The sequence below is a fragment of the Lagopus muta genome, chromosome 17 (assembly GCF_023343835.1).
Source record: "Lagopus muta isolate bLagMut1 chromosome 17, bLagMut1 primary, whole genome shotgun sequence".
Lineage (NCBI taxonomy): Eukaryota > Metazoa > Chordata > Aves > Galliformes > Phasianidae > Lagopus > Lagopus muta.
Window position 1 is genome coordinate 12298604 of NC_064449.1, and position 23684 is coordinate 12322287.

At 43.6% G+C, this 23684-nt stretch overlaps 2 protein-coding genes across 7 annotated transcripts in view; one reads left to right on the forward strand and one right to left on the reverse strand.

Moving 5' to 3' along the window:
• On the forward strand, positions 1 to 21653 carry YDJC (YdjC chitooligosaccharide deacetylase homolog). 4 transcript variants are annotated; one of them, XM_048964650.1, is made up of 6 exons: positions 1 to 242; positions 5604 to 5776; positions 14060 to 14219; positions 15093 to 15192; positions 15901 to 16078; positions 17554 to 21653. In XM_048964650.1, exons 2-6 carry the CDS (start codon positions 5619 to 5621, stop codon positions 17876 to 17878), a joined length of 921 nt encoding a protein of 306 aa, XP_048820607.1. In that variant the 5' UTR covers positions 1 to 242; positions 5604 to 5618; the 3' UTR covers positions 17879 to 21653. The 4 variants fall into 4 exon arrangements, with proteins under 4 accessions (XP_048820607.1, XP_048820608.1, XP_048820610.1 ...); XM_048964651.1 differs by lacking the exon at positions 1 to 242 and adding an exon at positions 4942 to 5148; XM_048964653.1 differs by lacking the exon at positions 1 to 242 and adding an exon at positions 5148 to 5253.
• Positions 19331 to 23684, reverse strand: part of UBE2L3 (ubiquitin conjugating enzyme E2 L3) — a 16602-nt gene continuing 12248 nt past the window's right edge. For all 3 annotated transcript variants that reach the window (XM_048964656.1, XM_048964655.1, XM_048964654.1), the window contains exon 4: positions 19331 to 22068. In XM_048964656.1, the coding sequence (XP_048820613.1) occupies positions 21914 to 22068 (155 nt within the window). In that variant the 3' untranslated portion in view covers positions 19331 to 21913. The remainder of the gene's footprint in view (positions 22069 to 23684) is intronic.

Genomic DNA, 23684 nt, shown 5'->3' on the forward strand with positions numbered 1-23684 from the left:
AGACGCTTTTACCTCAGCGACGGGCCGGGCGGGGCCCTGCGCCGGAATCGGGCTTTTGTGGGCCGTTCGTTTCGCCCGCCTCAGTGCCTGTCTGCACAGCTCCCGACCTCTGCTGCGGCCGTGGCCAGGCACGGAGCGTTATCACCCCCTGGGTGCTCCCAAGGGCACGGGGAAATCAGTGCGCTTTCCTCACGAGGAGCTTCCCCTTGCTGAAAATTGGGTGTCAGAGGACAGCCTGCCAGGTTCGTTACAGCAGCATTCTCATCTAACGCGTAGTCGGGACTGTTAGAGAAATAATCGCTGGCGATAGGCCTCGCAAGGAAACACAGAGCAAAGTGTGTGATAGCGTAGCTGCGTTAGAGCTTCTCGCGCTGGGGTGTAAGTGCCACACAGAGTAATGCTGACTGCTGTGTGGCTGGTGGTGGTGATCGTGTCTGGTTTTGCACCTGAAAGTTCATCTGCTGTGTTTCAGTTCCTTTTGTAAACTTCTTCTAATATAAAGAGATTATTAGTACCTATTCTGTATAACAGGAAACTGGATAAAGAAAGCGTTGTACTTCATTGCATGGTGCTGGAGACTGAAGGATTTCCCCCCAGCAGATAATAACAGCCTCCTTTACCAATAGGGAACAGCTATGGATAAAGGACACAGGAACTCCTACATAGTCCATTAGCTTTTGCCTCTGGAACTCATCACTGAATTGGTCCGTATCTCAGGAACGGTCTGGTGTGACGCTCCCAAAATCAGCATCATTTAACAGAGGAAAAACTTTTTATCTTATTAGCAATGCAGTAACATGTAGAAGAGCACCTGCCTTGGGATTTAATTATTTGTAAGGATTGTATTCTGCGTTGGCAACAGCACAGAACTGCAGCATCATACTTTTCTATCACGGGATGATTTAGAAAACACATTAGTGCTGCTGGCTGGAAGAAACATCGTAAGATGCTCAGATGACACTTTATCTCTTCCACCAATCTGTGAGGTTGTTTTCTACCCATGTGATACCACTCACTTGAATGCTCAGGGTTTTTTTCATGCTGGCCTGTTTTATGTATCTGACCTAAGAACAATTTCTGACTTAAATGTCATACTTACCTTACAAGAAGCCTGTGTCCTAAACTCAGTGACATGTTCACATTTGCGTGCATGCACACAAGCCCGGTGTGTTTACCTGAGGACTAAAACTTCATAGTCCCAGTACACACACACACACACACAAAAGTCTTACATTGATAGCCAAATGCTATATTTCTGTCATTCTAAGAAACCTTGCTAAGACAGGAGCTCACATTTGCACTTGTTACGCATATGGCAAAAACAGATGTCTGTAGTTGCCATTTTAGCCATGGAGAATCAATCATATGGGGCTTTAGCTAGCACCTGTTTGTCTTTCTGGGAGGTCACTCAGCCTTAGTGCATTTAGTACTGTTTACACGGTACTCCCTACAATGCTTTTCAGTTGTACTTTAGAAATGTAATTGGGTTAGAACAGTTGCCAACAAAGAACCCTATCAATGCTGAACACCCGTGGCAATTAACAGCCACCTCATTGCTATAGGGCCCACCATAGTTTCTAGCAGAATGCTGTAAGCGGCAGGTAAACTTGACACAGAAATTAACTAATGGTGCATGTTGGGAATGGAAACGACAGCATATTCATAGGAATCTCATAGTGCTGCTTCTGTACACACACAGAATAGTTCAGCAGTGCTGCAAAAGCGAAGTATATGGTGTGCAACTACAGTGCCTTCTGTTTTCAGACACTTAACCCTGCAGTCATTTCATATACTTGATTTTCAAGGACTGAAAGCACCTACAATTTCCACTCAGGTGCACCTCTAAGTACAACCTGGCCGTCCCTGAAAAGCAGATTTTAATGTAATTTTGGTGTACAGGAATGGGAAATCTGTAGCACATGAAAATTTCAGAGGGAATACACTAATCCAAAGAAATGTATTACAGAAAAGGATTTTCCTTCTTTTTATATTGGCCTTTTTATAAAATGTTGTAAGTTTTCTGTTTGCTGTGTGCAACAATAGCAGTGACTGACAACCAAGGTAGCATGGCAGACAACTCCTGGGATTGATGTACACCTCAGAAAGTAGTGCATCTTTGCATATAAACAGCCTCTGATTTATGAAGAACACTGCAATAACATTGCCTGGTTTCTCTTTCCTGGACTGTCAGTAACGCCAGGCAAAATATATGGGGCACAGTTCTGACCTTATTAGGATCTGATGCAAAAATAAGTCTGAATGAGCTTTTCCATTGACCTTTCTGTGTGCTTCGTCCTCTCACTGGTGGCAGTAAGGACAAACTACTGAGTACAAGAGAGTAACATTAGAGAATCAGGCCTGTAAACAAGCTGTGTTATTTTTTGTCTCCTTTTGCACCCATGCTGATGAATGTAGAGTTATAACCTCATTCCAGATAAAATATTTGTATCCATTGGCATGTCTTACACTAGACCTCTTCTGTGACCTCTAAGTAAGCATGGCTAGAATACAAATAATAAGCAGTAGTAATATCAACAGGATGCTGTTACCTAAGGAGAAATCAAAATGGCAAGAGATGTAGCTTGCGAAAAATTTCTAGAATTGCAGCTTATTACTTAGCCCACATTGTTTAAGGATTAAATACTCCAAATCAGCTGTTTATAATTCTGCATTCAGTAGACAAAAGTAGAATGTAAGAATGAGGTAAATAGCTAAATAAGCAGAAGACACTGGACACTGGAAGTATAGGAGAACCTATACCTCTGCTGCAAAGGAGGCTGAAACTGGCCAAGGCATCTCGCTGTTAACTAAAACAAGACTATGAGACAGGCAGTGACCATGTGAACAAAAATGTCTTTTTCTCCCTCTGAAAATAGTCTTCTTTACAGTCGTGCAAAGACTTAAACATTTCTACAGTAGCCACTGCCTTTGCAGTAATTTTTAAATCTTTCAGGGTGGATTAGAAAAGAAAATGTTATCATCCTTTCATTTAAAGTGGATTTTACTTCATTTGACTCAAACACCTTGTTTTTTACATTTGATGTTCAAAGATAAGAAAAATGGAGTTCTACTGTGCTACCATTGTAATCCCAAATGAACTAACTCATGGCAGCGAGGGAACAAGAAAAAGAACATGCATGTTCTGTGTCAGCAAACAGTTCGCTTGAAGTATTTGCATTTAGGAAGGCTTTTGTAAAATGCAGGAACCCCCTAAATCTGCTATTGAATAAATGGAAGTTTGGGGAAAGAAATTGAAGCTCAAAACCAGTGAAGTACCATGACTCGAGGATGGAGAAAGTTCTTGCTAGCTTCTGTGACTAAGATAAGGTTGCTAGAAGATGCAGCCGGTGCTTAATGCATATCCTGGCTCAGGCAGTGCCACCAGAAGTGCTGTCCAATATCCTCATCCATTACTTAAAAGAAGATCAGAGTGTAGCCAGAGGAAGTCTGCCTTGCCTTTCAGTTCCACGCTGAGTCTGCTTTCCTCAAGACTGTGCAGAGGGTGAGCTACAAAGTACAGGATCTTGGGAAAGGTCCAATCACAGGATGGGTTAATGGATAATTGGGAATAAAGTCAGATAAGAAAAGCCTCCAGGAACTTTGTTCAGTGATTAAGAAGGATGTTACTGTTAACAGTGTTAAATGCACACTAAGATTAAGAAGGTTGAGAAGCCAGGCGTTGTTTAAGATTCATATGCAGCATCTCTCACCTGTGCAGAGTCAAGCGGCATTGGTAGTATTAGAAAGGAGGCAGAAAACCCTGGAGTTTGCATTGGTAAGGGAAAGATGCATCTGTTATTGATTCATGACATTACTTCAGGGCCATGCTGATTTAATCTGTTGTAGTAATAGCCCTCATCAGTAAATGAAGCCATGGGTGAATGAGAGCTTCATCTAGAAGAGGAAGCAAGTAGCAGCGTGCAAATATCCGCTCAGAAATGCCAATGGCACTGGAAGCCCTTACAGAACATGAAAAACTCATCTGTAACAGAAGTACACTGCTGTGAAGTGATGGAAACGCAGATACTGCCAGATTTAGCAAGTTCTCTAATACTTTTGAATATCTCTCATAAAAAAAATTAATTCCATGTAATCTTTCTTATGGGAAATGAGTCACTAAGGGGGCAGACCTCCCATTTTTGCACTCCTGCTCCTTAGAAGAGGTTAACGGTAACCCTGAATTCACAGACGTGTGATCCCAGTGCTTTCTGAACTGTCACCCTTTCCCTGCTCCAAACATCAGATTGTTATTTTTTCTGCTATAATGGGAATGGCTGAATAATTTGAAGTAACATTACAGACTGAGAAGGGGCGTATTCTGCTTTGCTGGAACTTCATGTTTTCCTTCTGCGGGCTGATAACAGCTCCCATTCAACATTTCTGAGCTACTCAGCGCGTTTTTTCACTTTCACTCTGGTCGGTCAAGAATAATTTTTCTACAGTAAGGAAAAATGGCAGTTGAATGCGAGGACGAGCAGGATTTTACACACAGCATGATGGAGAACTGGCTTACATCCAACCCTGAGCGACAGCACGTGTTAGGAGCGGCCCTTCCCAGAACTCTGTTCTCTCTGCCCTTCCCCAGTGGGGAGCCGAGATCTGTGGGGATTTCCTGAGCAAAGTTGGCAGAAATGAAGTTCTGAGACCGCAGAGTTCACACCGCCGACAAGCCAAGGTGGCGGAAAGATGCGAGCGGTACGGTGGGGATCACGGACCGAGGAGCCGCCCGTTCGCGGCATTGTCGGGGCGGTTCATTTTGCACTGGAGCACTCGGAGCGCCTAACGGAATTACTCGCAGCACCTGCAGCCGCCGGCACGAGCCTCCCCACAGGCGACGCCCGCACCTGCCGAGGCCGACCCGGGCGCCTCCGCACCGCTCCTCGCCGTCTCGCGCGGCGCCCGGTGCCTCCCCCCAGCCTCCCTCCTGCGTCGCCACGGCCGCCAGGGGCCGCCGGCGGAAGGTCCCGCCGCTCGCAGCGCCGAGGAGGAGCCGCTCGGCTCGGGCGAGCCGCCCGCGGGGGTGCGCACGAAGAGCGGTGGGACGTGCGGCGGCGAGGCGCGTGCGGAGCTCCGCCGGCAGAACCGGCACTGCGTGCACGGCGGCGACCGGGAGCGCTGCGTGCACGGCGGCGGTGGTCAGGAGAGGAGGTAGGCGCCGTGTCCTCGCGGGGACGCGCCGTGCTGGCCGCGCTGGGGGCCGGCGGGATGCCCTCGGCGTTCTGCAGTTCTGCCGCCTCGCTCCGGGCCCTGCGGGTGAGCCTTGGGAAAGGGAATTTGAACCCTCTAACGCGCCCTCGACCTATTAAACTAGCGCATAGAGCCCCTGATCTTTTATGCAGTTCAGTGCAGTGCAAAGTGCAGGCAGGCCTGCCTTTCTGCAGAAGGCGGCTCTGGTGCTTTCTTTCAGGAAGCAGGCACGGTGCGAGCTGATGACCACGCACCAATCCAGCTGCTGTACAAACTGTGAGACAGCAGGCAGGCTGAAGTGACGGGAGTCCACAAAGAGCTGTGTCACGGTTGGGTTTGACCTCGCTGAGCCTGCCTTTTTCTCCTTGCTTCCAATTTGCAAATTGCTGATTTTTTTTTTTTTTTTTTTAAACTAGCCATGACCTCTAAGGATGTTTCAGGCAAAGCTAATAGTAACTGGAGATGACTTTGGCTACTGCCCTCAGAGAAACCGAGGCATTGTGGAGTGTTTCCTAGCTGGAGCTGTATCTAACGTGTCCCTTCTGGTCAATGGAAGTGCTGCAGCAGATGCAGCCAAACTGGCAACGAGGTAAGCTACTTTCTTTAGCTCCTGTGTGGACAGCCTACTCAGGCTAAGTACTACTTCATCGCAAAGAAAGCTAATCTCGTCAAGCTGCCTGTTCAGTAGCTCCAGTATGAACACTGTATCAGAATCTAGGCTGGCATAAGAAAGTTGGATTCTGGGCATCTTTACTAACGTCCTTTGAACCACTGACATGTAATTCATACCCCAGATGTGGCTCTTCCTCTGGAATTATCTGCATTGGCCATTCTATTAAGGTAAATAGAAAACCACTTACAGTTTTACTTGTATAGTTTGAATTTGTTGGATTTTCTTTTGCCATATTTCTAAAACATACATACCATTGGAATGAAAGCCTGTGCTACACTTTCAGACCAAAATCCTAACCCTAAAACCATTGGGACACAAGTGTAGAAACCTTTACATCTAATTTAATTCAATGCATTTGAACAGATTGAGCATGAGGACAGCCAGGCTCTTTTCAGAATTTGGAAAAGGTATAATTCTGCAGAAGGTCAGCAGAATGCTTGGCTTTTTCAACCAGAAAACCAATAAAATCAATGTTTCTATTCATTAAAAAAAAAATAAAAAATCGATAAATCAATTTGTGAAACAAGATCAAAACAAATAAGATTCCCTACTCCATAACAACAACAAAAAATCCACGATCAAACAAAGAAATCAAAACCAAAAGCCACCATCCCCCCATAATACCTCTTATCTGTGTTGTACATACCTTTGCTCCTTCATAAATTTTTCAGAGGTTTGTGGCACATCTGACAGAGTAGCAAATCAATAGCATGCGTTGTTCTCCTGGGCTAGCTCAGCAAGTCTTTTAATAGACAGTTTAGAAGGTAAAACCCAGCTAATGCTTTTAGCTTCTATGTGGGCAGGGACTTTGAAGTAGGAACGCATCCCAGAGCAGTAAGGCTGAGAAAAAAATCAGGAAAACAGAAAAAGGAAAGGAGCTGTACTAGGACTAGAAACACTGAGACTTTTAAGCTTCAGATACATCTTCTGCAAAGGTTCTCCTTATTACTCCTCCTTATTACTGTGCTTTTCAAGGTACTTGGAAATTGCCTGCAGCTTCTCTGGTGAAAATGAACATTGGGTGGTGCAGGAAAGTCAGGGTGTGGTGTTAACAGCAGATTGGTCTTCTGTTAACAAGGCTGGAGATGGCACATGAACACTGGGAGGGGAACCATCCCTAGGCTGATGAAGGGAAAGGCAGCAGAGCTAGGCAGAACACTGCTGAGATACCTAAAATCCTGTTAGTAAGTAAAATGAATGAAATGTAAAACAAGGAGATAAAGCCAGCACATCTCTCAGACATATAGGCACCATGAAGCCCTTCAAGCCCTAAAGCTCTGGTAATAGCTCCACTATTTTAGCTGAAGGCTTTTAAATATAGAATCCACCTGGCCTCATTTCCATAGCTAGAATGTAGGCTGTGTAATCAGAGGTTTAAAAACATCTTTGAATCCAGGTCACAACACTTGTGCTAACAGCTGATATGGGCGTTTGAAAAAAAAAGCCAAGTTGTATGGTGAGTGACGGCAGAAGCTGCAACATGCTGCTGCAGTTTTACTCTTCTGGAGGGTAATTTTGAATTGTACATGTGAATTACATATATTTAAATCTATTTCTGAGAATATAAGCTGGGTGACTTTGGAAACATCTGTTAGCACTGAAGATTAATGAGCCAGGTTCTACAATTCCTCACTTGCCTGTAATTTCCTGCAGCTGTGTTCAATCCTGCCCATGCATGGGGAAAGGGATCTGTCTAATGCAAGACTCAAATCAGGTGGTGCTAGCATACCTATATTAAACTGACATCTGAACATGTAAATAAAATCATGTCACCCCTAAGACATATAGGCCAGACTTATTAAAAATAACATTTAATCTTCATCTTGCAGTGCCACGATGCAAGAAAATTAGGAGGGGAAAAAGTATGACTCACTGCTTTACTGTCTCACCACTCTTACTCCTTTTACTCCTTCTTTCCCTTACTTTGTGTTGTCCCCTATCTCACTGTGAATGTTTAAATTTTACAGTGTTTTGGGTTCTGTGCCCTGTTTTTTCCACCCCCATGTTTGTGTTATCCCATAGCTACCCATCTAAGAAGTACCACACCCACACATCACAGAATCGCCATGGTTGGAAAAGACATCAAGATCATCCAGTCCAACCATCCACCTATCACCAATAGTTCTCTCTGAACCACATCCCTCAACACAAAATCCAAACGTTCCTTGAACACCTCTAGGGACGGTGACTCCACCACCTCCCTGGGCAGCCCATTCCAGTGCCTGACCACACTTTTAGAGAAAGAGAACTCCACAGCAGAGCTTTCAGCCTGTGGCTAGACAGCAATGTAAGCTGGGAGGCTGGATCCATCACCAATTGAAAAGAAGCTTGAAGTAAGCAGGTCGTGCTTTCCTGTGTGCATTGCAGCATTGTGATCTTTTGCACACTTGATGCCAGGATTGTCAGAGTGCTGGTGTTTCAGTGACTTGTGGAGATCATGTATAATTCTTGATAAATTATGGTGTGGCTGCCTGTCACTGCATGTTTTGAGCTCTCCTCCTGTCTTCAATTTAGATTTAGATTGGATGTTAGGGGGAAGTTCTTTACTAGGAGAGTGGTTAGGCCCTGGAATGGGCTGCCCAGGGAGGTTGTGGATGCCCCGTCCTTGGACGTGTTTAAGGCCAGGTTGGACGGGGTCCTGGGCAACCTGATCTGAATGTGTATGTTTGGTGGCCCTGCTAGGCAGGGGGGTTGGAACTACATGATCCTTGGGGTCCCTTCCAACCCGGGTGATTCTGTGATTCAATTAATTGCATGCAGGGAAAGTTAATGCCCGCAACAAGGCAGCTTTTCTTGCAGGATAGTTTTTCTTAAGCACTTTGCGACTCCTTGCATCCTTCAAGATGAAACACTGTTCCTCTGGAATTCTACTATTTCCTGCATTTTCCCATAGGCTTCTGGGTATGCCATCTGTTGCCCTGAGTTTTAATTAGAAGACTTGACAGAAGTTTGACAGTAGTCAGCAGGTGGTTTTACCAGCTCTAATGCAAACTAATTGCGGAACCAAGGAGTCAATAATTCACCTTTCCTAACATTCAGGCTTTGGATTTCAGGCTTTTCTTATTTGTTTCCACAACTGGGCTGAAAGAAAGGATCTGGTTATTTCAGGCAAAAGTGTAGTTTCCCCAGAGGCCTGATTCACTGTCAGATGACAGATGATAACAATTGCTAGAGCAGTGCACAGTGAGAACAGCAGAAGGAAGAACAGAATTACTTTGTTATCAGTAACTCGAAAAGTTTTCTCTTGATGGGGCGTAAGACTGAAGCGATGTCCTGGTTATCCAGGTAATATAATCTCATATATTTATCAAGCCCCACTTTGAGACATTGCTCTTGGTGCTTCTTCCAGAGAAGAGATTTATGGACTTGAAGGGTTATTTTGTTGAAAACGTGTCTTCATTTTTCCGTAGAAACACATACAGAGATGGCAGAAATGCAGAGACCTACAGCTATTTACCGCCCCTTACCAGCCCAGTTGTGACTGTTAGGACCTTCTTCCTGTTTTCTAGGTTATTATGTCCAAACACTTAAATAGTGACAAATTTTAGAGCACAGCTTCAGACTTCCTTTTTTTTTTTTTTTTTTTTTTTCCCCCTCCCTCCTTCTCCTCTGCTTAATCTCAGCTACACAGAAGCTGAAGCCCCTACAACAGCTGGGTACATTTAACAGAAGAATCCAACAAAACCACATTTAATTGCTGTGTGTGTTTTCCTCTTCCTTTCCCATCAACACTAATTGCAAAATGTGTGTGTAAATTGTGAATTAATTCTGACCCTTCAGTCGATGTCTGATTAATCTAGAAGTCTCTCATGCTTCTCATCACCTGCTTTATCTGACTTTTAATCACAGGCAGGCAGTTCTGCTGTCAAACTGAGTTTGGATTTAGGACAGCGTGCTGAAGCCTTAAACTGGAATCCCAAATCAGATTGATTTCAGAGGGCCCAGCACTTTTTGATGATGTGGAATCATGGACAGTAGATCTTCAACTGATACAAAAATTTAATTGAAAATAAAGGTACAGCCTTACACAATGTACAGAACCAGTTCTTAACAATACAGAGGATATGGGGTGTTTCTGTCTACAAGAGTAAGTCCTTAGCAGTAATAGAGTAAGCCAAGATGGTATTTGATAGGATGCAGTTAGACAAAATGCTGCTATAGGGTGAAAGCAGGCAGTGGGTACAAAACAAACAAACATGCAAATGCCCACATTGAAAAACTAATATGTGCTCTTCACATAGAGCATGGCTTTGCTTTGTCTGGATTCAGACACTTGAATAATTACTGAAACAGGATGTCTGGATATTTATGTGAGGCCCTTAGTTGCATCACGCTTGGTCTGAAGCCCAATGAAACAGTGATTTCCCAGATAAGGTACAAACAGGATGTTGAAGGTGGGATCTGTTTACCCATCAGGGAAAAGAATAAGTGCCATGCTTACCCCAGAGTATGCCTTGAGCAAAGAATTGGCAAAGGTCTGGTATTAGGGAAATCAAGTAACTTCCACAGTGATTACAGCAGCTTCAGGGATCATAGGGACTGAACAGAGTGGCCAGTCAGGAGCCAGGGCACAGCTGCTCATGCACCAAACTCAGAAGCGTGCAACAAAGCTGGCAGCATTTTAAAGTGACTCAGTTCAGGGACACAGGGGATCCTTTATGCAACTGTACAAAAACCTGTTGCCTCAGCAGAGATTTGTTCAGAGCACTCATGTGGCAAAATAAGCAACTACTTGAAAAGGAAGCAGTTCATCTGGTTGTATTTCCTCTATTTCATGGGTATCCAGAATTTCAGCTTGCCTGAGCTGCAGTGAGTGAAGGAGAATTGTCGAGGGCCATATCTACATTGGTTGCTTCACTAGTAATGTCTCCTGATTATATCTATGGAAGCTACAAGAGATATAAAGAGCAAAATAACTCCACTTAAAAGAGCAAACTCTCAGCCAAAAAATGCACTTTTTCAACAATCACCACATCTGTGATCAAATCTGTGCATCAGGAGAGGCTTGCCAACATCTAGACTCCAGCCTCCAAAAAGGAGGTGGAAGGGTCATTGTCGCGTAAAACAACAAATAGAATTAATTTAGGGAGACCACCTCATAGATTTGTGTCCATATTGTTTTGTGTTGGCAGTGGTAGCTGTTACTTTAGTTCTTATAGCAGAAACTGTTGCTTGAGTCTCAGTGCTCATCCTTTTAAATTTTATGTTGGGTCGAACAACTAGCAGTTAGATTTGATTGGCAACAGAATCAGCACAAATTCTGCCTTATCCATAATGCCTGAGGCAGAGGATTGGTTATGAGGGCAGACCCACCGTAGCTGAACTCTGCTTCCAGTGTGGCATCACATGCTGAGCTGAAGTATCAGTCTCTGCTTCAGCATTTCTGCTAATGAAATAGCAGGTATTTTATTGCCTTTGAAAAGATCTGGACAGCTGTGTTTGTGTAGGGGAAGTTCCCTTGACTTTTTTCCCCTGCCTTTTTGTCCCCTCTCTCCTGCAACACAGCATGCCTTACTATTCTTTGGTTACAGAAGCTACATGTCTCTGGTGAGAGACACTCCAGAGTACTCTGAAGAGCTAGTGCAGTGTATTTAATAGTAGAAGAAAGCCTGCAGGTTCAGTCTTAAAAGCCAAGCCTCAGGGCTTTAGATAGAGCATTATTGGATCCCAGTCTTCTGAGGCACAGCCCAGGTGTTACCGTAATATTGAAGTTTTACTCTCATTTTCATCTCATTGCTCTTAGGGCTTCAGAGACTCGTGCAGTGTCAGGATTGTTTGGGATGAACATTGAGCCCCTGGGCACGTGGTGCTGGAAGGAGCATCACCTGACTCATTGCATCCAGAGAAACAGGAAAGTGCAATCTAGAAGCAGAACCCTGCTGTGCCCAGTGAGTTGTCCACCTTCTCATGTCCTTAAAGCTCTCCTGGCATGTTTGCTTCTGTGCATCTCCCATAGATCAGTACTTCTTCCGAAGTTTCTCACATGCTGTGTTTTGAGTTTTGGTTTCGGTGCCTGTATCCCAGAGCTATTAAACACTAATGGTTCCTCTTCAGATTCCTTCACACCAACAGTCACTCAAACCAGCCAAGACTAATTCTAGGAGAAAACTATTAAGATATTCAGCTGGTGCTTACCAAAGCTCTGAAAAATGCTCTAATGTTACAGAGAGAGTCTCCCCTTACAGTGAGAACAGAGCCAGCTCTCTGCACTTCCACATTCTGCACATTCCCCAGCTCCAAGGCTGGTTTCAGCTCAGGCAGAGAAGCAACTCTAATGCAGTGCAGCACAGTGCCTGGCTCCCTGGTGTCCCACACCTGTCAGAAAAGTTTGCCTTTTCCTGAAAATAGCGTTGCTCACAGCATTGCACAACTGGAGGTTCATTTGATGCCCTTGGGAGACAACACGACAGGGCCCAGCTGTTCATTTCTTGCCCTCCTACATCACAAGAAGGCAAGTGCTCAACAGACAGTTTTCTGTCTGCTAATTCATGGTAGCACATGCATCCTTTTCTTCTAGACAGCAGTGGCGATAGTGCAAGAAGTGCTATCAGCTGACGTAGTCAGAACTTCCCAGAGAAAGGATAAAGAACCTGAGATTTCTGAAAGAATGAGTTCCCCCTCTACCTTCGGGCTCATTCAAAGTACACAGCAGGTCATGGGAGGAAAGGGATGTTCTTCTGCTTCAGCTCTTCTCAGAGTTGTCCATACACTAAGAAAGAGCCTAAACCAGGTCAGGTGCCTAAACCATAGTCCTTTAGCACAAGACATGGAGGAACCAGGAGGAAAGAATTTCAATCCTACAATGTCTTAGAATGGGAAGGAGGTCATTTACCCTGATCTGGTCCAACCCATCCACAGTCCTTTAGTCCCCAGCAACTTTGCACTTCACTAACGAGTTTCAGAACAGCAGCTTATTAGGTCAGAGAGCGTGTCTTGGAAGAAGTTTCAAAGCATCATTTTGTCCACCCTCAGAGAATTTCAGAGGTGGTAATGAAGCTCAGCACAAACCTGAGAACCAGCATGGATGGAGTGGTGTTACAAAGAAAAGGAAGGGTGCTCACCTGTCTCTGAAGATCTAGACTCACAGGAAAGACTTAACAAGAGAAGGATCTCCAAGCAAAGACCCTTCCCCAGGGGCACTCAGCCCTTAAATGCTAAGAGAGGTGCAGCCAGGCTGCGCGCCTTCCTGTCCCACAGCTGAATTGCCTTCACCTGTGCTCCCAGGGCTGACTGGGTCCTGTCCCCAGGTGCTCAATCAGTGCTTCAGGCCGTGACTCAAGAGTTGCCATACACACCAGGTTACCCTTAAACTCAGAAAATATTTACGCTTGTAGTCTTTGCTGTTGCCATAATGGCTGCCTTAGGCACTATTTAGGTACAGCTGGATTCCACTTATGTGTAACTTTGGATGAAGTTGTCAAGTAAGACTGAAGTTTTATAAAGGCAGCTTTTTCAGTAGTATAAGCTCTGGAGTTTATTAATTGTTTTCTGAAAGAGTTGCTGTAGCAGTAGTGCTGAGTCATGGCCTGAAGCAGTGACCAAGCACCTGGTGGCAAGGCAGGGCAAACCTAGGTGAGCTCAAGTGCATGCAGTGCACCTGGGTGACTGGAAGGGTTGGAGCCACGGTCAACCCCTTCTCAGGCATTGTGTAAGGGTTGGCAGTGGAGGTGAGGGTACCTCGCTGGAAATCCCTGCGTACCTGAGGCCTTCCAAATGTAAGCATCTTTTTTCCTTTGTTTCTGCGTCTATGGCTGCTGCACTTGGACTTGTTCTCATTTGCTGCAGCTAAAGAATAGCTGCCCTGCTGTTATTGCTGTGCTTTCCATCTTATTATAGTGTTATGGTTGCAGTATTCAGATTTTTCTGTCATTTGCTAGTAACTTCAGGACAGATACTAATACCATACAGTTAGTTATAGTTTTTAATACAGATATGAAATTTATTCTGAGATGTATCACGGCTGCTCTCTCCACGTGAGCCAGGATGAGAACGCTGTTGGGGAATACCATAGGCTGGACAGGTTTGTTATCTGGATATATTCTGCTCTGGGCTATCCTGATTTCCTTTCTAAAAAAGAAAAGGTCCAAAGCAACCACAATAATCTGGATTAGTCTGGATCTTTCACAGAAGCCTCATGCTTTTGATGCAGTGAGGGAGGTAGAGGTGTAAAGTTTAAGAGGTATTTTATTCCTGTTACAGATACAACATCCCCATAGGACTGCACGCCAACCTCTCTGAGGGCTCTCCTGTATGTGAGGCGCTCAAGACAAACTCTTCTCTGCTCAGTGAAGCTGGATTTTTTCATGGGAAAATGGGATTCAGAACAGCTCTATCAAAAGGCCTCCTAAATATGTCAGAGGTAGGAGAAAGCCACATACATAGCAGAATCACTAAGTCATGGCCTGAAGCAGTGATTGAGCACCTGGTGGGAAGGTGGGGGCAACCCAAGGGAGTTCAGGTGTATGCAGTACACTGCAGCGTGGGACTTTGCCCCTCTGCTATTATTGCTTTGCTTTCCATCATATTGTAACATTACGCACGTGCAACTTGCTTTCCTGATACAGCTCAGCCTACACTTATTCCAGCACATAATAGTTGAACATCTTTTTGTAGGTCATGTCTGTAAGTGTGCTTACAGGTGAATCTAGACTGTGGTGCCTTGGCATCTGAAATTGGCTTTCTGTGTCCTACACGTAATGCTGCTAAAATCTATGCAGTCTTTGACAACTCACTCTCCCTGCTTCTTTAAAACATGCACTAGTGTGCTTGTTAACTACTTATCTGAGGAGGCAGAAGAGATATTGAAACAGATACCTGTGAAGAACCTGCGATCAATAAAGGGAAAATGCCAGAGAACTTCTCAGTAGACTCTGTGTTATCTTGAGAGGCTCTCATTCTCTAGGCAGATATTTGGTTTTGCACTGTTAAGCAAGGATGGGTGTGTTCTAGTGACCAAAGCTGCCTTTCAAAGTAAAGGGAAATGGATATTCAAATATCATAGCTTTAAAAAAATAAAAATAAATAAAAAATCACAGCAGCAGCATCATCCACTCAGCCAGAGCCGAAAGGAGACCTGTACTTAGGAAGGATGCCAGGCAGTCCAGCGCCATTACCCAGCCAGCACTTTGTGCCTTTCAGTGCCATATCCCAAGTACTAGCAAGCAAGGTCTCCAATACCCACCTTGCACCCTCCTGCTCTCAGCCTTTTCTTTAATCCTTTTCTGCTGTGTAGGTGAAGCAGGAGCTAAAGGCCCAGGTGGATCTGTTCCATGAGCTAACAGGCCACCTACCTCCTCACATGGATGGACACCAGCACATTCACGTTCTCCCAAGTAAGCAAACACTCCTTTTCTTTCCAGCACTAAGCAGATGAGAAGCCCCACTCTTGCCATGGCTCCCTGGACAATAAACCTTATAGGATTTGTGTAAGGCTCTACAATTGCGGTTGTGTTCCCACCTTGGACAAGTTAGCCTCTGAGTTTGAAGATTGGGCGCTACAAAAGCTGTGCTGTTGGTTGTATTTCTATTCCAATCTTTATCTGTGGGTTTCAGCTTGTTTTTCATATGTATATTATAGGCAAGTACCAGTGTCTCAGTTTTCCAACTAAGATCATTGTTTGTATAGAGATGGAAAACTTGGCAAAAAAAAAAAAATAAAAAAAAAAAATCAGTATTTCCCTGTGTTAACAATCAGCTGACTCAAGAACTATGGCAGGGACTTGGTGAAGAGTGTGTTCCCAACAGTACAGCCACCGCGGGTTTACTCCAGGACAAGGCTCCCAACCTCAGAAGAGGTTACTGGACTAAGCACTCAGTGCTGAAGGGGAGACAAGGCACATACAGCAGTTGTTGAACGAGTAATGCTTTCAGGTATTTCCACTTCAAAAGGGCGCTTTGATCCAGATGAACAAAACCATTTCAGCAGAAAAGTCAAATGAGGTTTTATGTTTAAGACACTGAAGGAAAAATGTGTGCTAACAGCTTTCAGGGGATGTGAGTTGGTTATCTGATTCCTTACTAAAGTTTCTTTTTATTTACAGAGGTCAGGCACGTGTTTGCAGAAGTGTTAGAGGAATATGGGATTGAATACACTCGTGTCCCAATAGAGCCAGGCCTTCATAACTGTGACTGGATTGAGCCATCCCTGATGGACTTCTATGTGGGAGTAGAAGAAGATTCTCTGAAGACAGTGGATGTGTTTACAAAGCATGGAATAAGGTAAGACAGGCATTACTCCTTCTTTTTGGAGTAAAACTTTAAGATGTATCGGTTCCTGATAAGATATTTTCAGAATGGAACGAGACCTCTTTCTCTTTCCAATCTGAGGCTTACAAGGGAATTCTGCAAGAGTACAGAAGCTCTGGAGACACTATGGGTTACTGTGCAGATTTGTTTGAGAAGAGATGATTCACTTTTCGTGTGAAATGGATTGTTCTTCTCAGGGTGTTTCTCAACCTTTCATTCTCTTACCATTTCAGATGCCAGAGTAATGCCACTTGATTAGAAGCGTTAGATGTGCTTCAAGCACTGGAACTTTAGTTGTAAGATTTAGGGAACGTTTTTGAAAGATAACTTTTTACATCCTTGAATTGTGAAGAAAGGGCTTTAAGTAGCAGGAAATAAGCTAATTAAGAATCACTATTCGTTTTGTGGAAGCAAGAAGATCATAGGGCGTACAATGCCAGAGCAAGTGATCACTGCTTTAAAGCAAACAGTCTTGTCAGTGTCGTGTGAGTCATAATTTTACAGATGAACGACTCTTCAGCTGAGGTCCGTGCACTCACATGCCCTTGGATGATGTTACTTTTCCTTGCTTTCTCAATTGACTGAAGTATTGCCTTGGCTTTTAGGTGAAGTTGTGTATTGATATAAGCTGGATGGCAGTATCGCTTGCTGTCAACTAGCAGAAGGCCAGCATTTCACTGTGCTCTTTCTGTGCAGAGCACTCAGACTGTACTAGGACAGCCTATTTCTGAGAAAGCAAAGGGCACAGCAACTCAGAGTGAGAAATTGGGAGAAATGAGCCAGGAGCAATGCAGGGGAATTTGATGGAAATTCCCCTCTAAGGATCTCCGTGCCACCCCAGGGACCATGCTTTGGTAGCGCAGGGGAACTACTGCTCCACGACCCTCTTACTGCCCTCAGGGTGGAACTCATGTGGCTGCTAAGGGAGCTGTGCCTTTATACCTGTTGTGGCAACACCCCCACAAGTGGAAGTCTGTGGCTGTCTTTTGCATGGAAGTGCTGCAGTGGGCCACGCTCCACCTCTTCTGCTGCTGCTGAGAGTGAGGAGGAATCGATTGCTACTAAACAGATGTGTAACTTTTACGTAGGCCTTTATTTTCCCTACTAAGTTAGTTGATAGCAGCATTTCTCAGTTACAGCTCTGTTTGTCCTTTCACTGCTAGTAATGTGCACCTTTAAGCTCTCAGATGCCACACAATTCCAGTGCCGTGACAGCATACATTATCAGAGTAACCATATAAATGTTGGTATCTGAGCTATGCTGGGACTTTCTGCCAGACTGAAGAGCTGATGTTCTAAACAGTATCTTGATTTTAACAATGAATGAAAGAGCATTATTGGCGTGTAGTTAGAGTTTTACTTTTGATTCCTCATCTACTGGACATAACACACTTTTTTTCTAACTACCTCATTAACATTAATGTCTGTGTTCCCACCTCTGGCTACAGGTGGCCAGACATTTACATAGGTTTGAGTACCATGGGCAAGAACATGTCTGTGAGTGCCATCCAGAATGCCATAGACACCGCCATTGTGGAGTTCACATCCAAGATGCCTGCACACCCAGTGCCACAGCACAGGACGGTGACGATTGAACTGATGGTGCACCCAGGGTACCCAAGCATCCCTCCCATCGGTGGCTGTGGGGAAGGACCGGATGATTTCTCACAGTCCTGGGAGCGCCTGCATGAACTCCAGACATTAATCAGGCCGGAGCTGCAGAGCCATTACAAAACAAGGAACATTCAGCTTTGTTCATTCAAGGATCTGTAAATATACATATTTGCATACCTACGTTTGTACTTCAAGGGTACACAGTTGCTAATGTCCCCATAAGCTGGACCACGTTCCCAGCCTTTGTAACACCTCCCAGCACAGCTGACAGGAGCTGTCAATGGCCTGGAAGTTGCATGAAGCCTTTTGTGAAAGTTGAAGCAGTTTGTGAGCAGTGACAGTCAGTCATATTCCATGTGAACCTTCAGCCTGAAAGTCCTTGTCCTGTTTGTTCATTTTAATTCCAATCATGAAAGCATCTGAGCTGCAATGAGCCCCGTACATATTGCTGTGTTTAACTGCATTTTAAGATGTAGATCTTACTGACTTTCTGTGTGGCACTTTCTTCTTTCAGACTGTTGATGCTCATTTCCTGTGCAAAAGCGATCTACCAAACATCATTTTAAAGTGTTTTTTAAATACTAAAAAAAATTAATATTGCCATCTTTTCTAAGCAAAAAAATAGTCAGGTCTTTTTCTGTTGTAATGCAGTGTGAGCAGAAAGCACTCAGGTATCTGCTCCAGGCGCAAGGCCCTGCAGAGCTGGGAGGGCATCTTTGTGTCACTTTGGTCACTGGAGCTGTGTGAACCACCACTCCTGTGCACCTGAGGCAGTGTTTGCTCTGTACAAACACAAAAAATCATCGAGGACACTTGGTAAAATATTTTCTCAGGCTCTTTCCTAATTATCGTAACGGAGCTGATTTGACACGGGACAGTTTTTTTTATCTTGCCACACTGTGCCCGTGCTGTGCAGAACAGCGGAGTCCTCCCAGGAGCAGTGTGAGCAGCGCCTTCGGTGCTGCAGTTCGCCTCACCGCCATCTGAGGGCGCAGTTTACGCGGTGTGGAAACAAAACGCGGAAGACCGCATCTTCAGAGCTGCGGAAGGTAACTGAGGTGCCAGAGCGCGGCTGGACGCGGGAGTGCCATCTGCATCCCTGCCGCGTGCTGCAAAGACGGTGCGCCAATGCTGCAGCTCCTTCTCCGCACTGTGACCGTGGTATGGATAATTTAAACCTTAATCTAAACTTTTGAACTGCGCAACAATTGGTGACTTTGCTCTGTTCACAACCGTTGGGATGTAACTTAGCTCAGCTTGTATGATTTTCTTCTAGCTGAACGTGGAAATGAACACAACAGTCTTACCTGAGCAGACGTTGTTAAGAAAGGCATTTTATAAATACCTCATTGTCAGATAAGCAGAACTGAACCAGTTTTTTAAATTGAAATGAGTTCTAAATGTGGAAATGAATACAGAGCTTCTGAAAGACTGGTGAGTAAGGAACCTTTCCCTTGCACGGAATGCACAGAGGAGGTTTCTCAGGGGCTCTTCACATTCACCACGGAGTTGAGACTGGAAGCACACACAGGCTGCTGTGATACACAACACTGTACACAGATAGCCGAGGTACAAACATGAAATCTCTTTGAAAATAAAACCATGCCACAATGCCTTTGAGAGCAATTTTTATTAGGGTAGCAGAATGGAATTGCAGAAAGCCTATACCAGTGTTCATGGGTGTAGTTGTTTTATTTTGGATTTTCAACTGCATGTTTAGAATTCAGCATGGCTTAGGGAACCAGAGAGCACAAGAGCTTGATTTCCTGAGTTAACAAAGGGTTTGATTTCTTTTTCACCTCAGACTTCAACCACACAGTACAGTATTTGATCTTTATCTTCCTTTTAGAGGGCCACCTGCAAACAAAAGCCATCACTTATGTTACACACTTCATGATTAAAAACTGAGCTCTGAAACACACACAAAGAAAACTGATGGTAATGCTCATCTTCTGTGTGATCTTTACAAATGAAATGAGAACAGCTAGCATACAGCACTGCTATAGATCTCTACAAATCAGCGGAAGCTCCTTCAGTTACACAGCTCTTCCAGTTTCCTTACAATGGCATCCAAGCCACACTGAAATAAATGCAGTCTTTAACCTGAGAGGCTTACAACCAGAAAGTATACTGTTTAGTAGTAACGATGGCAGCAAACTAGTGCTACAGTCGTTTTAAATAATAAAAATAATGCAAATTTAAAGAATGTTTCAATTGTGAACAGACATGATCAAAAAGTACAGTGACTCAGCTGATGCGAAGTTACACACTTCAGTTCAACAGATAATTTGGCATTATTTTATTACGAATCTGAGTGAGCGTGAAGGAAACAAAATCAGTACCAACTTTCTGCAACCAAAGACACAAAGATGTGAAAAATTTGGTAATAGTGCTCTCACAAGCCAGGAAACACTTAGGGAAGGTAAGTTTCCGTAAATAAGGTGAATGTGGTTTAACTTCATTTACCTGCCAAAGAATCCATCTAAGAACACTTAACATGAAATTTCTTAGCTCCCTAACTAATAAAAAAAAATTACTTTCAGCAGAGGTGAGGTACTGGGCTGTCATTGTTCACTAAATCCAAAATAAAAGCCAGATGAGAAGGGCAAATGAAGGAATAGCAAATATACATTAAAAACCAATAGACCTACAGCTTGATGCACTACTTCTGCAAGGTTGCAAAGGTAGAGGCTGTATTAAACGTGACTCTAGGAGTATAGACAACCATCCAGATGTGAGGGATTTTCTAATTCAAGTTCTTGCAAATCGAAGTGATATGTACTCCCAGCTACCTATGCATTTCTGGAAATCTGTTTACTCAGTAACATACTCAGGTTCTACAGGTGGAGAAGGCAGTTTGATTGTATGGCAGTTTGATTGGAGCTACAATCACACTTCAGACTTAGGACACGCAGGCAGAAGAAAAGCAATAGAGACACAGTAAAGGTGCCCAACTCTGAACAGAAAGGGCAACCTTCAGCATGCGTGGGTGTGCCTGGAGCAAAGGGAAAACAGCTCTGCCCAAGTCAGAATGATAACTTGAAGTAGTCATTAGATAACCTAACGTGTACTTTTAAAACGTAGGAACAGTAGCAGTGAAGTGTATTCAGTTTATTGCTTAATCCTACTCTCGTACTATTTTCAGTAATAACTGTACAGCAACTGGGAAGGAAGTGGCGTGAGTGCCATTCCCTAGCACATACATCATCTGCATTTGGATGAAAGAAAATCTCACTAGCAGTGCTAACATTCAGTATTTGAAATTAATTCATTCCCAAAATACCAACTTTTTCACTCAATACCAGTTTATTATTTCGGTGTATCTCTTGGTCCTCAATTTCTGAAACTTCTAAACTGGTCGCACTGTTGTTCTGTGCACATTATCCAAGCTAACTTACACTAACTTTTATTAAGAATAAAAGTGAAAGGAGTTTGGAATCACGTTTTACTACTACTTTTTTTTTCCCAGCATTTTCCAAAAGCAGGACATAAGCCATATTCTAATTCAATAACGCAGACAAGAAATTGGATTTCCCCATTTAATAAACATTTTGTGGTAACATCAGCCAGATTTACATAAGACCTGGACATTTCTGATTGTAGTTGGGTTGTTTTTTTTTTATTATGTTACAAACTGAAGTTAAGGGGAACTTGCAGCAAGTCCCACAGAGCACAGTGCAATGTTTTGAAGAGAAGAGTAAACAAAACTGCCAAACACTCAATCATTTTCTGCCAGAAGTGGGATATTTTTTCTAAGACATCAGTTTGAGGAGGAGCAAAAATTCAATGCTGAATTAAATGAACTCAGGATAGTGGTAACTGCAAGGAGAAGTAAGAAATGACAGCCACAACCTTTTCAATTCAAGGGCAGAATATAAGTCTAAGATATTTTTGATAAATTCTGACAAAAAAAAAAAAAAAAAAAAAAAGAAAACAGCATACTTTAAAGTATATTGAAGCAGTGATTTTTAAACAAAGAAAGCAGAACTAGAACATCTTAAATTTTTAATTCTTCCTTTACAGGTTACCTAGCCCACTTTTGATTAAGAAAACTGTAGAAAGTTAGTAACAGCCACAAGTTAACACCAAAAGGTGGCACTTGTCAATTTTCCATAGAGTCCTGCTTTACGGGATGTCTCAAATGCACTGCTCCGATCTTCTATCATACGTTGCTGACATCAGCTGTGTCAGATTTTAGTCCACTGGTCGCTTTTCACCATATTTCTTTGTAAACTCTTCAGCATTCTTACAGAATTTTTTACGGTCCTTAGAGTATTCTTCAGCTAGGTCAGCCCGCAGGGGATGCTCAGGCTGTGGATCATTCACCAGTGCTATGAGGGACTGGATTACTGTCAAAAGAAGTAAGAACACTGTCAGAGACTAAGACATTTTTTTTTCCCCTTTAAATTAACGAAGATAGAACAAGATATAAGAAAATAACTTAAACTGCATTTAAGTATATCCTAATAAATCTTGTTTCTTTTCAAGAGCAGAGTAAGATACCACATCAGTAAGCTACAGTAATATGCCAACGCGTACTTCAGTGACAGCAAATACATCAGGAAATCACATCTGTGAACAGAACCAACTGCCTGTGAGCAAAGACCAAAATGCACAGCACAGTATTTTCCCAAGCACTGAGCATCCTGCCTCCTTATGGCTGAGCAAGGAGTTTCACAGACAGCTTCACCTGTAATGCATCAAGTGAAGAGGGCCCCAGAATTTCTGTCACAGAACATTTTTCCCTAATACCTCTCACAATAAATTAAGCAATTCAGATGTAATTGGATCTACTTTTGGAAACCATTTTTTTCAGCTTTATTTTTCTGTGACTTACTTCCCCTATAAGTAGGGAACAACTCTTGACATTATTCTGAACTACCAAATATGTTTTCTAGTATAGATATACTAGGCAATACAGTAAGAACTGCAAGGTGCTTTTCATACCACTGTTCACAGCTGCATCGCAACTGCTGAGTCACAGGCTGAAGCACTGATTGAGCACCTGGGGACAGGACCCAGTCAGCCCTGGGAGCACAGGTGAAGGCAATTCAGCTGTGGGACAGGAAGGCGCGCAGCCTGGCTGCACCTCTCTTAGCATTTAAGGGCTGAGTGCTGCTGGGGAAGGATCTCTGCTTAGAGATCCCTCCTTTGTGGAGGCTTTCCTGTGAACTGAAATCTTCAGAGATGGGTGAGCATCTTTTCCTTTGAAATTCCATCCTATCTGTGCTGGTCCCTTTGCTGTTACGCTCCCGTATCTCCTTCCCACTGCATTGATCTTTCTGTAACAATAGCCATTTAATCAGCATTCCCACGCCACTTTCAAGAGAAATCAGGCTCACAAGTGTACTTTGCATTTACATAGCAAGTCCTGTGTGCTACCATGAAACTTACTGCTGCTTTTTCCTTATATACATTCTTATCACCAGTAGTGGTACCTGGGTTACAATCGTCATGAGTTCTCAAATCCATCAACTGAAGTTTATACACAACTCAGCAAGTCTACAGACAGTGAAAACACCAAAGATGCATTTCCCTGAACAGCAGTGTTAACAGCTTTCTACTTGAGGTAATGGACTCCAGACTAATATAAAGCAGCACCCTACAGTTTTTCGAAACAAGAATACCGAACTGCTAACTTTGTGCCAATACTACAGCCAGCGGCCTCCTGAACTCACACAAAATGCTGGCAGCCACAACAGAGCGTGAGAAGTCAGGGTTTGTTTTCAGTCTGCCACCTCCCAGTTTAACTGGATTCTCCCTAGTTTTGCAGTGTAAGTGCTTACAATGCTTATCACCCTGGAAGATGCTAAATATCACGGGAGCTTGTTTCAGAGCACAGCCTTCTCACTTTACCTTTACCTGAAAGGGATGGGGGCCAAGTAGGAACATTTCCTACCATGGACCTTTAAACTAACAAACTAATACAGCATGTAACAATGCCTTTTCACTCAGTAAAGCCTCT